This window comes from Ascidia mentula, chromosome 1 (assembly GCF_947561715.1).
Source record: "Ascidia mentula chromosome 1, kaAscMent1.1, whole genome shotgun sequence".
NCBI classification, from domain to species: Eukaryota; Metazoa; Chordata; class Ascidiacea; order Phlebobranchia; family Ascidiidae; genus Ascidia; species Ascidia mentula.
Window position 1 is genome coordinate 14591885 of NC_138566.1, and position 13603 is coordinate 14605487.

Genomic DNA, 13603 nt, shown 5'->3' on the forward strand with positions numbered 1-13603 from the left:
GTTTAATACAATATCTAAAAATTATATGAATGTCAAACATGAAGAGGTGAGGCAAAAATGTCAATCAATTAAAGTGGGTAACAAGCAAAAAAATGTAACATGCAACAAAATAATTTAATATAGTCCTACAGATAAATTAAAATTTCTCTTAACACGACACTAAAATCCATAAACATCCTATAATTATATGCATTCATCAAACACTGCTATTGAACTAAATGCGTTGTAAAATATATCTAAACAATAAACTTATTGTCCTTTTTCTTACCCTTTGGCTTAGTGAACTTTTTCTGCTCTTGTTATACAAGATATTATACCACTCCAGGTCCGCACAGACAGTATTGTCAAATAAAATACACAAGAAACATACAACAACTCTCAAACAAACGTCAGTCCAAAAAATTAAACCCCAAAAAAACGTTTCAACTAATGCACAAAAAGCTCGGCGTTTGTTTTAAAACGTGGGTGTTGCGTCATAAACGTGTAAACCCGAATATTTTAATAAAATGAATTAATAAGATGAACAAATAAGTACCCTGACACTCATCCATTATGTTTCTTTACAAGCAAAAATAAGTACTTCGTTGCATGGGTGATCCTTTCAACATGAGATGACCTCGAAAAAAAGCGGAGACGACATGCATGCCCGCCCGCTCCCCATTAGATAAAAAATTATTTTGTCAAAAATATTTTTACGAATGACTGAACATAAGCATATTCTGCCAAGACATGCATACATGCATGCTATCTGACCAATTCCCCGTATATGCCTAGACGGAATTAATGTTGCAGGTGAAGTTAAGCTTTTTTGCAGAATATCCCATAGCCTTCTGGCTGGATAACAGACTTTTTCCTTGACACTTTATCATAAATTAGTTTAACTTCTGCCCGATATTGAACATGCGTTTTTATTTGATTTATTTGTAACTTATAACGCTGTATCAGTTTTCACGGAATGCAAGTAAATGTGAGTTTGGCTTTCTCTCGGCTGCTATGACTGAAACTAATATAGTCTTCTATGCGTGTGGACTACTAATGGACTTCGTGAGCAGATTTATTTTAATTACCGTATTTACTCAATTGTAAGCCGCCCTCGAATGTAAACCGTCCTCGATTGTAAGCCGCACGTAAATGTTAAAGGCAAACTTAGGTGCCCTACAACAGTAATTGTCAACAAATCTGTCGTTTAAAATTGTTAGATACGCTGACAACCTTGGGCGAAAAAACATATTGGTTAGATGGAGCGAGTTGATGGTCAATTTCATTGAAGCACATTGCGCAGACAAAATGTTGGCGTGACTTTAAATAATGTAAGCCGCCCTCGATCGTAAGCTGCACAAGCGGTTGGTTAGAAAACTTTATAAGCCGAGTAAATACGGTAATACACCTTGCAATATCAGTTGGTTTAGATTAAATTGCCCAAAGCGTTGATGACTGAGCAAGTAACTGCATTGCTAGGAATTCTAGTTGGTTGTCAGAGTCTATTGGATGACAGAGTGGAGTTCGTGCGTGTTCTGCAGGAAAGCTTAAACACTCCGTCTGCGTCCTTCGTTCCGTCTGTATTTGAGTTATGTGTTAAATTAGGTTAAGAAACATGCGTGCATATAATTTGATCTGGCACAGTACAGCCTATGTATAGATCCTATTAACAAAAACGATATATTGACACTCGTATATCCCGGGTGTTTGGACAATGCCCATTAGCGATCTACTTCAACTACCAAGCTATATACAGTAGAACTCGGTTAATCCTGAACATCGCCCAATTCGTACAAGTTGGAGGTACATAGGATTCGCAATGAAAAGCTGCAGTTAATTCTCCAATTCCGGTTAAAAGTTGTTGTAATAAGGATCTCGTAACACGGACTTGAGTAGTGCTTGCTTAAGGATAGAAACACGTGCTACAGTGCTCTCGTGGATCTTATAAAGAAATATCTTTACTGTGTTCAATGAGGACGATTTTTACCGATATCAATCAGCTGTGGCCACAAACGTGTAAAAATTGACAACATTATTGACACGAGAGTGGTGTAATGCAGTGGTTACCAACGTTTTTGTAGCAGATAAACGTCTGTAAAGTGCACATAACGCACGACTCGGACTGGAGACCACTTGTTCAAGATACAGAAACCACAACACATGGCAATTTCGTCTGTTCTTATTTTATTTTTGCGAGAAAATGAACGTACCGCTAAACACTGCAGTGAGACTTCACTTTGAAACAGAAAACAAATTTAACTAAAACACCACAGACTTATTTGCTAAAACGAAAGTGATAAGATGGGCATGACGGACCAACACACAATTCCACTATAGCCGAGTTTTATTCGTCTGATCGCTATCTGCAAACTTTCAGTGTCCGTTGGGACAGTGTAAGCATCGCCAATTTCTGGCTTGCAGTCTTTACAGCATAAACACCATGCGCTAAAAAACAATCTGTGGCAGAAAATACTAAAACAATTTTGACACAATTTCCAAGTACAGAAAAGAAACCCATTTGAGCAGCACAAAAATGATTTTGTCAATTTTCTTACTACAATAGTGCACCAACATCCTATGGCAAGTTTGAACCGTAAACATGTTCCCACTATGTGTCAATCAGAATCAGAATCCGAATCTGAACCTGAATCACTCAAAAGCAGGTCCACATCCAATTGGGATTGATTTTGAACCTTGGGTGAACCTGGAAAAAATGACCATTAGTTGACACTTACAATTCATCATCATCACCAACACTGACCATTTTTCCTTGGTGGACTGTCCATGGAGCTGTTGGAAGAATTTTCACCTGAACTTGAACTAGATGAGCTGCTAGAATCATCATCAGAAGCACTAAGATCGTCTGTTAATTTAGTGAGTTTAGTGATGATTTATTTTTCCTGCTTAAACTAGACTGGTAAAGTAATGCCATTTAACTCCATATATAAAGCACAATACAGAGGAATCCCCCGTTGCAAAAACTTTGGATACCCCTATACATACTTACTGGTTCAGCAACACAGAATAAAACAAGTCATATATAATGGAAAAAAATAAAATAAAATAAAACACATTAAACTAAATCCAGAACAGATTCATTTAAGAGTGTTATTGAAATTTGGATGCCTTTTTGAGAAACCGCAGACAAATTTTATTTTCTTGGGTTGAAGTTACTTACTGACATTTGTTAAACAAGTTAACAGATGGAATAACTAACACTAAACACTGCTCTAACTCCAAATCTTTGCTTTGCATTAGTTTGATAGTTGCATTAGGCTAAAAAAAGGTTGGTGTTAAATGTGTAATTCATTGTTGCCACTCGTAAATAATTTACGTAACTGACAAACCGAGGTAAATACATAGTTTACAAAAAATATATATTTACTTGAGATTGCAGTACTAGAAAACATGGCACCACCAGAAAGCAGCTGATTGTTGGATGTATGTGCTGGAATTTTGCTTTGTTCAGTTTGTTTTTCTTCCTGCATCTGGTAAATAGTTTTGAAGAAAGCATGCATTTATTTGCCCATATTATTTATCTACATAGAAAATATTTGAAACTTACAACAACTTCATTTCTTTTTAAGTCCTGTGATTGCTTGGAAGGCTTTGGTGTCAAATTCCTCTTTCCTGGCATTGTTTTAGGGATCTTGGTTGCAGGTTGTAGCCGGGGATTGTCAGTAAGCCTCAAATTAAGGATGAGGTTTTTAACTTAATTTGTTTTCATAAACATTATTAGAAAGTGCAAAGAATCCAGCAACCAAAGTAGAATTTTTACATTTCTTAAAACAAAACATTAAAAAGTCCAGTGCTGATTATGTCCACACAAATAAACATTTCTGACAACAACCAGGCTGATCCTGTTATATAAACCTAGTGCTTTGTGTGCAAATTGCCATTACGGAAGGTACAGTGATCGCTAGTCAAGCATCTGCAGTCTATGGCTAGGAAACCAATTATTCAATATTTCAAGTCCAGTGTTACCTGGTTTTTTTAACTTGAACTTGTGATGAAATTCTCTCCAGTACAAAGGTCGAACTTTGTGGATCATAAAGCAGAACACATTCTTTCTGAACAGGTTTTTTGGATCCCTTATACACAGTGCAGTTTTTTGAACCTGGTGTATGAGGTAGCGTGATTGTTACTTCATTGCTTTCTCCGACTTCAACCAGACCATCTTGATTCAAATCAACTGATGCAGGTTTAAAATCGTCTAAAAAGGAATTTTTACAGTAAATAATATTTTACTGGTAAACGTAAATCAGCAAACAAAATAACACAATGACAATTGTTTTTAATAATTAAACATTCAAAATATGTGTATTTGCACGTACATCGCACAATATGTAGTGCATTTCCATGATGCTTTTTAAAAGTGTTTCCCAACGCAAGATTGAAAATTTTTTGGTCTTTCAAGAAAGACAAATCTGATTCCATTTTTTTTTAAATATGTCGTACATTAGGTGATGCACAACATTTTGTCAAAATGAAGTAAATATCATGTATTTGGCATCTGTTAACAGAAAAATAGTTGGAATCGCATTTACCCTATTAAACCACACCACGTAATATATTTTGGGACATTCATTCCTTTCCTTCACAAGAAACTATACCTTACTTTCTGCACTATACCTTCATTCTGGCAAAATTTACCATGATTCACAACAGTCAGCAAGCATTTACCAAAAATTGTTTTTAATTTATAGTTGGCAGCAAGTAGTTCAAACCTTAAAAACAACGATTTTTACAAACTTTCTCGCTACTAGTTGCAAGAAAAAGGAATCACAAAATGTTACAAACAAGCCTTATGTTAATAACCACTGTGTTTCAAACAATGCTGCACAAAGTTATATGAAAAGATTTGAAATTACGATGGTTGATGACATCCAAATCGCCTGTGACCATCTTTGCATGTTTCAATATGGTATTCACACGAAAAAATGATATGTATATGTGATTCACATAATTTTGCACAGCGTTGTGATAAAAGGTGCAAAAAAAAAACTTCACTGAAATGGAAATTTAATGGTATATATTCCAGAAAATGCAACACATTAACAAAAATGGCTGATAACATCCAAATTGTTTTTTGTAGCCTACTTAACTGTCTTTACTCAATTAAACATGCTGGCCGCATGCAAAAAAAACTGTGACAGGCATAATTCAACTAATTTTGCATGGTATACTATGGTAAAAGGTGCCAATTTTAACCAATTTCATAGCAACAGTTCTAAAAGGCACTATATTTGTCTACAATGTGGCACAGATTAACATAAAGTTACAAAAGTCGGTAGGCTGCAGACCCCAGGTTTTCCTCCTCAATGACTGCTGTTTATTTAACAGCATGCACACCTGATAGTTGGTCAGTGTTTCTCAACCTTTTGTGGCTCCTAACCTCTTTATCATGAGACCCACTTATTGACTATTGTACCAACTCGGCCTATCAATAATTTTGAAAAATGATGAAGTACATTACAATGGTCGTTTCTACCAAAAAGACTCCACAAAACATTTTTTCCTGCTTTGACAAAACTTCAAACGTATATAACTTTTATAACATTTCAGAAAAGATTTCCAAATATTAATAAAACCGACTATTTTTACGACGAATAATAACATACAAAATCGGCCTTAACTTTTTCACAGAGCCGTGCCACCATCAAGTCATAGTTGAAAACGTCAATCAATCAAGTCATACTCACACCTACATGGCAGCTTACAGAGTTACATCGTCAAAACCTTTCCAATCATACCAAACTTGCATCCTTCAAAAAATTCATTCTAAAACCTTTTAAATTACACCAGACGTGTGTAAATTTGTCAAAATGGTTCCTTCATATGCTCGTTGATGTTGTTTTTGACCACACGCCACGAACTGCGCAACTCATCGCAGCGAAACCACTGTAGGTTTTATTTTATTATTTTTTGACCACATTGGGATTCGAACCCTCATTGTCCAGGTCACGAATCCTGATCAAGTTTTCTTCTACGATTGGCAAGCACTTTAGGCTTCTTTTTTGACCACACCGGGATTCGAACCTTCGATATTCTGACCACGAATCTTGACTTCTTGGTATACGGGTCGGGCACTTGGCCTATGCTGCCAGTCACCCGCCCCCACTTTTAAGTTTTTTTGGGAACATTTTTATTGAAATCTTTGCTCCACCTAATGAGCCCTTGGTGATGAGCGCCAGGTTGAAAAACGCTGACGTTGGTCTACGCAGGTCATATAAATTCCTCTTTGTCTTAATTGAAGTTAAGAAAAGGTGTGGAACCCAAAAAGTGCACAACAGCAACAGCAAGCAAATTTTGTTGTTTTTTGTCTAAATGTTATATACAAGAATTTCGGCCCGGGTTTTTGTGCTGCCAAAAATAAATCTTTTTACATTAGCAGGAATAAAATCACACAGCTTCTAAACCAAGTAAATTAATAAAAATACCTTGTAACTTAATTACACATATTTGCATTTTACGTGAGCACCAATTAAGGTATATTCAAACAGTTGAAAAAGTGTAGCGGTGCTGTGATTGACTTTTACCAGAGAATCAATAAATTTATAGTCCAGCCTATCATACCCTTTTTGGGAGATATATTGGATGACATTTTTTTTTCTTTGGTCAAGACTCTAATTCATGGAAACAAGGGCCTATATGCACATGTTTCGAGATTGATTCTCCACAAAACCCCAAAACGTTTTCCATTCTCCGCCCCGATATGCGTTTATGAACCCCTAGGACGACATCGATCTTGAAACTTGTTGTCGATGTTGACCTTTGTCGGGGTTATGCCCCCGATGCGTGACCGTTGGGTACGACTGTGGGGTGCGACTGCGTCTCGGGCCTCGCACCCAAAGGATCCGACTGGAGTCTCGATGGCAACTCGGCCTCGTAGGCAACTTAATTGCCTTCTCTATCTCAAGGCTACTGTTGGAGTTAAATAACTCCTTTACACAAGTCTGTGCGTCTTCTAAATATAGTATAACTTCCGACTATAATCACATACATCCACCAAGCTTCAAGCCAGTCCAAAATTTTACATAAATACGTTTATTGACGATAATCCAGTGATATAATACACAACTGCACAGAAGTTTCTTCAAAACATGGACAGTACTAAAGCAGAACCAACAGCCGATAGACCCTTACACAGCAGCAGTTAAAACACACTGATTTGGCAGGCGCTTAGTCGCTCTGCTTATATAGTCTGCAGTATTGATACCTTATTTGGAGTTGTTGCGCAACTTGAATGCAACTTTAAGTTGGCGGATTTGGTCGATTACGTCAGTTATTTAAAAAGCTTGATTAGTGTCCTAAATAAGTTATTTATGTTTAGGTTGATTTAGTTTTCCGATTAACTGAAAGTATAGTTATGTTTATTTTAGCTTTATTTATCATTTGCGAAAGAAGTACTTGTGTTTAAATTAACACTATTTATTATTTGCCAAAGAAATGCCTAAATTTATTTTAACTTGATTTACGCAGTTAGTTTGGTTGCCTAAGTTATCTATATGGCTTGATTGCCCAAATTACGTGGTTTATAACACAACTATAATGTGACTGCTTCTCCCGGCTACAATTTTTTCACCTGCCACCAGCTCGGCAAGTTTTTCCTATTAAATTGTCCGATCAGGTATTGACTTAAACCGGAAGTTAGTTTTTCTTTTTTCCCATGTCGTTTTATTGGAGATCACCACTTAGACATTCGTTAAACGCGTGATTACAATGACTTTGGTTTTAACTCTCGGTCATAAAATAGTTATACGCTTTGGGCCTTTTTTTTCGTATATACATGTGTTGTGCGGCGACACCTTCAAGGGTTTCACAAAATACCCACAAAATAGAAAAAAATGCATTTCGAATACATATTAATGAACCACATCATGTACTTAGCTCATATCAGTATCAGTAGCTCATACCTACTTTTAAAGTTGTGGGGGTAATAACCATGGACTCCGTTGAATCCGCTGTGGTATCGCAAATGACGGTGACATTCTTAGAATTTGCAAACCGGTTGCTTGGAACAATTATGGTTGCTTAGTTTTAGAATGTAATCACTTATATTCAGGTTTACCATATATTACCCTATGATAACAAGCTGCTTATGAAGGTAACCACATGACAACCCTACTTAATTATTGGTTTCATATTTTTGTGATACAATCCCTTCTAAAAATTTGTAAGTGCCATTTACCTGGTGCAGTGCATGTCTTGCTCACCACTTGAGCAACTACCGACACAGTTCTGTAGTTTATAGCCTTTAGCATTGTGAATCAGCAGTAATTTCAAAGTTGCCTAATTAACAGGATTCTTCCGAAGCTAAACTGTAATATAATTTAAATTCTGCATAAACATTTTGTAATATTTAGCAATATGTTTTTTAGACAATGTTGGTATGTGGAGGTAGTATTTCGTTTGTGAATAAGTAGCGACATGCTATGTAATATCGAGAAAACATAAAGACCAACTGGCTATGATTATACATTGAACCCCCAACCGTTTTTTTTAATGGAACTTTTATTAAATTACTATACAGATGCTGCCAGGCATGCTTTATAAATTTTGTGATGAAATTGTTGCCAGAAGAACCGTATTGTAGCAATGGAAGTTTTATTTTTGTTGCCTGAAGAGATATAGTTTCATTGGAGTAAAAAATGCTTTGAAATTTTTTCACATAAAAAAATTTGCATTTTAAAGTTTCTGTTTTTCTTTTATGTAACACGGGCAAAACAGAAGTGATTGATAGTCGTTCTATGAAAAAATACAAAAAATCCAATAATCGAACCTAAATGACTATATAGTTTGTACCTACACATAAGGCAGTACATAAGTTTTACGTAAAGTTTTATTATGAACTATGGTGATGCAGAGCAACACATTTTCAAAAAAACTTATAGCACTTATACCTAAAATACGTGCTAACACTTGCGGTTTTATTACACCTTGCAAACCTTAATTATTGAGCGGAAAACCCAAGCACAAATGCAATTTTTGCAGTTACCGTGGTATTTTAGAACGAATCTCATTTTGCTTTGTGTCTTATGCGAAACTTCCTTGCATAGAGTATGGTAAGCTAAAGTTGTTTACATTCAAAAACATATACAATGTCATAATTGATTCACGTTGCTAATAATAAGGCACTTCAAACAATTATCTTGATGTACTCATTCGCGTATCGTTGACTGGAACGTCGCAGTCGTCTTCTGACATCAGGATTATTGCGACATTTTTCCAACAACGAACACTCTGCCATTTTACTTCCTAACCAATATCTTCCTCCCCTGTCATATAGACATCTGCATATTTTGCATCTTCGCGGAATAAAAACTAAATTTCCAGCTGGAATGATTATGCCTTCTGCTACACAGTTTGACCCTGCAACAAAGTATTAGTTCATATAAAACTGTGGTTAATATACGTAGCACGACAAGAGCAGTTTTCTTTACTGCTGAAACTTTTGCGATTTAACGATGACCATAAAAAAGCCAAAATAATATTGCAAGTAGGCCCAATATCTCAACAATTCACACGTTTCTCAACCTACTCACCACGTGGACATGAAGGACAGCATTCAAAAATATTTTGGACATGATCGACACATTTTGGAGGACCACAATCAGCAACACTGCAGTAGGCGATACCGTCTGTTTCGCATTTACATGTACGACAAGGAGTCACCTTCATAGGAATGTAAAACAAATCTGAAAAAGTTGTATCTTTCCTTACAAAAATGAAACATGTACCTGAATAAACTCGCCCACATGGAAAGTTTTGTTTTTGAAACTGCAGCCTTGTTTTAAACAAGTAACACAACACTGGTATGGGGCTCGGTGCACTTCAATACAGCTGTCTGGCAATGGTGGGCATGTTATTGTGTTGCACAATTCACCTTGGTCTGAGCAAATGCATCTTAAGCACGGTTCGTCCGGACGTACATACACACCACCATGACCACGTGTTGCGGTTTCGTACTGACAGGCTCGATTGGTTTCGTAAAACACGAGACCTGGATAGTCGTGTTGCAATCGGTCAGATGTATGGTTGAAAAAAAATATTTCTGAATCGCTTCTTAAAGTTGCATAATATTGCAACGTAGTGTTTCTGTTGCGGAGATCATTCTGTACAGCACGAATCGGTCCACAGTCCATAACAGATATGGAATGAAATGCCACATACATATAAATCCATAAAAAACAGTTTCTCATGATGCGTTCATGTAATATCCTGCGTCATACGCTAAAACACCCAAAATGCACGATTGTAAGTGTACTAGTAATGTTTACACAATTATTTGTGTTCTGTCAGCTAAATCTTTTCAATTTACTTCGTAACTAACGTACACCGTAAACACAGTTGTTTGAAAGATATAGTTATTGTATTTAACAAACTTCTAAATCAAAATCATATTCACGGACCTGTATAGTTACATTGAACAAAATTATCAAATTAGTTTCTAACCCACTGTTTAGGCTAACACAGTACCAATCTAAAGTTTGGTGTACTTGCGCGTTATCGAAACCTTTGCAAGAACAATACTTTATTGTTCGAGAAAAGCCAGTAAACGGGTTTGCGTCTGAACTTACTCTTTTTCGTCTGAGCTCGCAAGCCTCAACAAAGAAGGCTTTCAAAACACACGTGATGTGATAGATTGCTCAAATGCCTTATCGGAACTTAACCGAGATAATGCCCCTCGGCACACGCAGACAACTTGACGCGTGGTTAGCATTCGCTCGTATGCTTGACGAGTTCGCAGCATTGCTGTAATCCTATTGCTGCACTGTATTTGTAGAACTATTGTACTTAAATTAGCTTAGTAGATATATAAGATTAGCCACAAACCATTGTACAGGTGAAAGATGTATATCAATAAACACAAAACGCAATAAGCATTAAAGCTCCAAATAAATCATATTTTTATCTGTAACGGAGTGCAACAAACGTAAACAAATAAAAACGTAACGACCACGTGCAGACTGAAACGAAGTGAGAATATCCCATAAACGTAATGGTATGCTCAACAATAAGGCAACAGTAAGATCCCCATGCATAACGTAAAGGTCAAGAAGATTTTTTCATGTTGTCAAGGTGCATTGTACACGAAGTTTGATGATGACAAAAGTGGTGGAATCGGTTTTTCCAATTATGCCCAAGACAATTCGACACCTGAAACTTTAAAACACACAAAAGGTGTTCCCGGTCCATCAGGCAGCATAATCCCTAACCATCAAAGCAATCTTGTCGTTCAAGATATAACATAAAAATGCAAATTTTTGAATGCTTTTTTACTAGTGTAACTTTACAGTAATATTCGTTTGCATCCGAGAGTCAAGAAAATGAAATTTGTTCAATATATAATACAACTGCGTTTCATGCGTTCCGCTCGACTAAGAGTTTTCTTTTTCGTGTCGGTTGGTTCATCATTTATCGTCAAGGTTTGCCTTTTTTCGAGGGAAAGTAGTTTCTGAAACATTTCTTTCACATTGCAGTTGGTTTTTGCAGAAGTTTCAATAAAACCACAACCCCACATTTTCGCAACTTCTTCTCCGGCTTTAGAAGAAACAACTCTATCAATTTCATCGCACTTGTTTCCAACCAATAGTACGGGAGTGTCCTCAACTCCTTCTTTAACTTCGCGTATCTAAAAGGCCTCGTTGGTAGCAAAAGGAATTGAAGTATAAAATATATTTTATAGATAGAATATAAATTTTAACATGGTATATACATATAAACACAAAAATAAACAAACCAAGAAAGATGTTATAACGACAGTAAACCCCAACCCATGAAACCACGTAAATTTAGACTGTTTTGTAAAGTAAGTAATAACAAGCGAATACTTGCTTGCTCAAAAATGTGCTTTAGATCTTCGAAAGATTGGCGAGATGTTATTGAATATACGAGCAGGAATGCGTGACCACGGGTAATTGAAAGTCGCTGCATTGCTGGAAAATGATGCGAACCAGCAGTGTCGGTGATTTGCAGGGTACAAATGTTCTTATCGCAGTTCAACATCTGTTTTGACAAAAAACTGGATATTGTAGCAGAGGAAATATCATTTGTAAATGTACAGCATGGTTATTATGCAAACGTTATCATCAACGTGACCAGCAGTATTTAGGTACATTTGAAAGTTTAGATCAGTGTTTCTCAACCTGTGGGCCATGGCGCAATAGTGAGACACGAATACATTTTCAGTGGGCGATAGAGCTATATTTTAGCTATTTCATAAAAAAAATGTTTCTGAGCATTTCTAGTTTTTCGGCCACAATCAGTTGTTAAATAAACATTTGGGCCACGTATTCAAAAAGTTTTGGAACCATTGATCTTGACAAAGATCGATCATTTTTTTCGAGCCCGCTATTTTACCAATTCATGTAGCCTAAGTTAGGTATCTTACAATGTTCTCACAGTCACATTTTTTTGTTTATTTTTCAACTTTGATTTTGGTTTAGGGTGTGATTCTGCCAATTTGTTGGCAAAATTTTACGAGGGCAAAGTAGTCATAAGACCAAAAATGGACGAAAGTATTTTTGACAAACACTGCTTAACCTGTGAGTAGGAATTTATTTTCTTTCTGCATCAATTTTCTAATAGGCTACTTGTTAATAGAACTTCATATAACCGAGTTGTTTTTTGGTTTGTTTGTTTGTTTTGTTGGCTTGTTTTAACAGAGTTTAGAATCAATTGGACATTTTCATGGTTAAAATTCATAGCATTAAAGCTTTCAATTTAAAATTTGTATAACGTGCGAAAATGAAATCAATTCCCAAGTGGTCGTTAGTCGTTACCAATAACCTACAGAAAGAAATTGAACAAAAGTGACTATACTTGATAATTGCCGCATTGTGGTGTTATGGCCACATCAGTACAAATGCAATCATGTCGAGCTCGAGCGGCTGTAAGTGGGGCACAATAATAATACTCGGTTTTATGGCCTACGGGAGTTTCGGGACCTCTTTCTTGAAAATGGAATCGATACTTTTAGTATTCTTTTGAGTCTAGCAATTATAAGTATGCGTATTGATTTTATCGAACAAATCCTGTAAAAGTACCTGTCTGTAACTGTCTTCGACTGTTGGTGTATAGGTTTCACGGAACGTGCCTTTCACGAACCGAAGAACTAGTGAAGTTTTCCCAACGCTTCCAGATCCAAAAACAACTACCCTGTAATCGTTACTTTGTTCGGGCATTGCGTCTGTAATATACCTGAAACGATTAAACATTTGATTATAACTTGGACCTATAGGCTATTGTATACAACAACATATATTCACTTACAGACATAGGCTACATAGGAAGTTCACTGGCCTGTGACTGACGGAAGCAAGCTGAACAAAGTTTTAAAAATCGCAACTTGAAAAAAGAACAGCAAAAGTTTTTAAACCAAAGGCCTATATTACGAAACACGTCATAAGCAGACCTGTGGTTGTTGGACCACCCGTAGACTCAACCAGCTGTGATTGTTCATAGAACTAGACAATGGCCTGAACTTCCCTAGAACTTAAGTTTGTCCTGCTAACTTAATGATCCTAATGATGGAGTATAGTGTACCTATTGATGTCCACCATATATAATTCGCAGTTCAGTTATGTTTTAACCAATGCCTAGCAACAGTGTGTGCAAGCCA

At 36.4% G+C, this 13603-nt stretch overlaps 3 protein-coding genes across 5 annotated transcripts; all 3 read right to left on the minus strand.

Annotated features, from left to right (window-relative positions):
* Positions 1-2146: 2146 nt before the first annotated feature.
* On the minus strand, positions 2147-5839 carry LOC145906862 (ell-associated factor Eaf-like). The gene is made up of 7 exons (XM_082994337.1): positions 4612-5839; positions 4314-4492; positions 3964-4192; positions 3545-3665; positions 3365-3467; positions 2741-2842; positions 2147-2683 (listed from the first exon to the last, which is right to left on the minus strand). Exons 2-7 carry the CDS (start codon positions 4414-4416, stop codon positions 2595-2597), a joined length of 747 nt encoding a protein of 248 aa, XP_082850463.1. The 5' UTR covers positions 4417-4492; positions 4612-5839; the 3' UTR covers positions 2147-2594.
* A 2746-nt stretch (positions 5840-8585) lies between these two features.
* LOC145910671 (von Willebrand factor C domain-containing protein 2-like) lies at positions 8586-10208 on the minus strand. The gene is made up of 3 exons (XM_082997860.1): positions 9720-10208; positions 9525-9654; positions 8586-9351 (listed from the first exon to the last, which is right to left on the minus strand). The coding sequence occupies exons 1-3, from the start codon at positions 10179-10181 to the stop codon at positions 9119-9121; spliced, it is 825 nt and encodes a 274-aa protein (XP_082853986.1). The 5' UTR covers positions 10182-10208; the 3' UTR covers positions 8586-9118.
* A 657-nt stretch (positions 10209-10865) lies between these two features.
* LOC145898582 (GTP-binding protein Di-Ras2-like) lies at positions 10866-13593 on the minus strand. Of its 3 annotated transcripts, XM_082987110.1 has the most exons (5): positions 13397-13593; positions 13255-13329; positions 13029-13182; positions 11818-11988; positions 10866-11614 (listed from the first exon to the last, which is right to left on the minus strand). In XM_082987110.1, the coding sequence occupies exons 3-5, from the start codon at positions 13164-13166 to the stop codon at positions 11321-11323; spliced, it is 603 nt and encodes a 200-aa protein (XP_082843236.1). In that variant the 5' UTR covers positions 13167-13182; positions 13255-13329; positions 13397-13593; the 3' UTR covers positions 10866-11320. The 3 variants fall into 3 exon arrangements, with proteins under 3 accessions (XP_082843236.1, XP_082843229.1, XP_082843220.1); XM_082987103.1 differs by having other exon boundaries at positions 13255-13593; XM_082987094.1 differs by lacking the exons at positions 13255-13329; positions 13397-13593 and having other exon boundaries at positions 13029-13244.
* Positions 13594-13603: the final 10 nt, after the last annotated feature.

What these genes read in the sequence shown, in the direction of transcription:
- LOC145906862 (XM_082994337.1), bottom strand. Translation starts at nt 4,416, where the DNA reads ATGGAATCAGATTTGTCTTTCTTGAAAGACCAAAAAATTTTCAATCTT. An exon ending in TGCACTACATATTGTGCGAT is followed by an intron (nt 4,193 to 4,313) that starts GTACGTGCAAAT and finishes ATTCCTTTTTAG; the next exon opens with ACGATTTTAAACCTGCATCA. An exon ending in GTTCAAGTTAAAAAAACCAG is followed by an intron (nt 3,666 to 3,963) that starts GTAACACTGGAC and finishes CCTTAATTTGAG; the next exon opens with GCTTACTGACAATCCCCGGC.
- LOC145910671 (XM_082997860.1), bottom strand. Translation starts at nt 10,181, where the DNA reads ATGAGAAACTGTTTTTTATGGATTTATATGTATGTGGCATTTCATTCC. An exon ending in ATGTGGGCGAGTTTATTCAG is followed by an intron (nt 9,655 to 9,719) that starts GTACATGTTTCA and finishes ATTCCTATGAAG; the next exon opens with GTGACTCCTTGTCGTACATG. An exon ending in CTGTCCTTCATGTCCACGTG is followed by an intron (nt 9,352 to 9,524) that starts GTGAGTAGGTTG and finishes ACTTTGTTGCAG; the next exon opens with GGTCAAACTGTGTAGCAGAA.
- LOC145898582 (XM_082987094.1), bottom strand. Translation starts at nt 13,199, where the DNA reads ATGTTTAATCGTTTCAGGTATATTACAGACGCAATGCCCGAACAAAGT. An exon ending in TCGAAGACAGTTACAGACAG is followed by an intron (nt 11,989 to 13,028) that starts GTACTTTTACAG and finishes TTGTCAAAACAG; the next exon opens with ATGTTGAACTGCGATAAGAA. An exon ending in TAAAGCACATTTTTGAGCAA is followed by an intron (nt 11,615 to 11,817) that starts GCAAGTATTCGC and finishes GAGGCCTTTTAG; the next exon opens with ATACGCGAAGTTAAAGAAGG.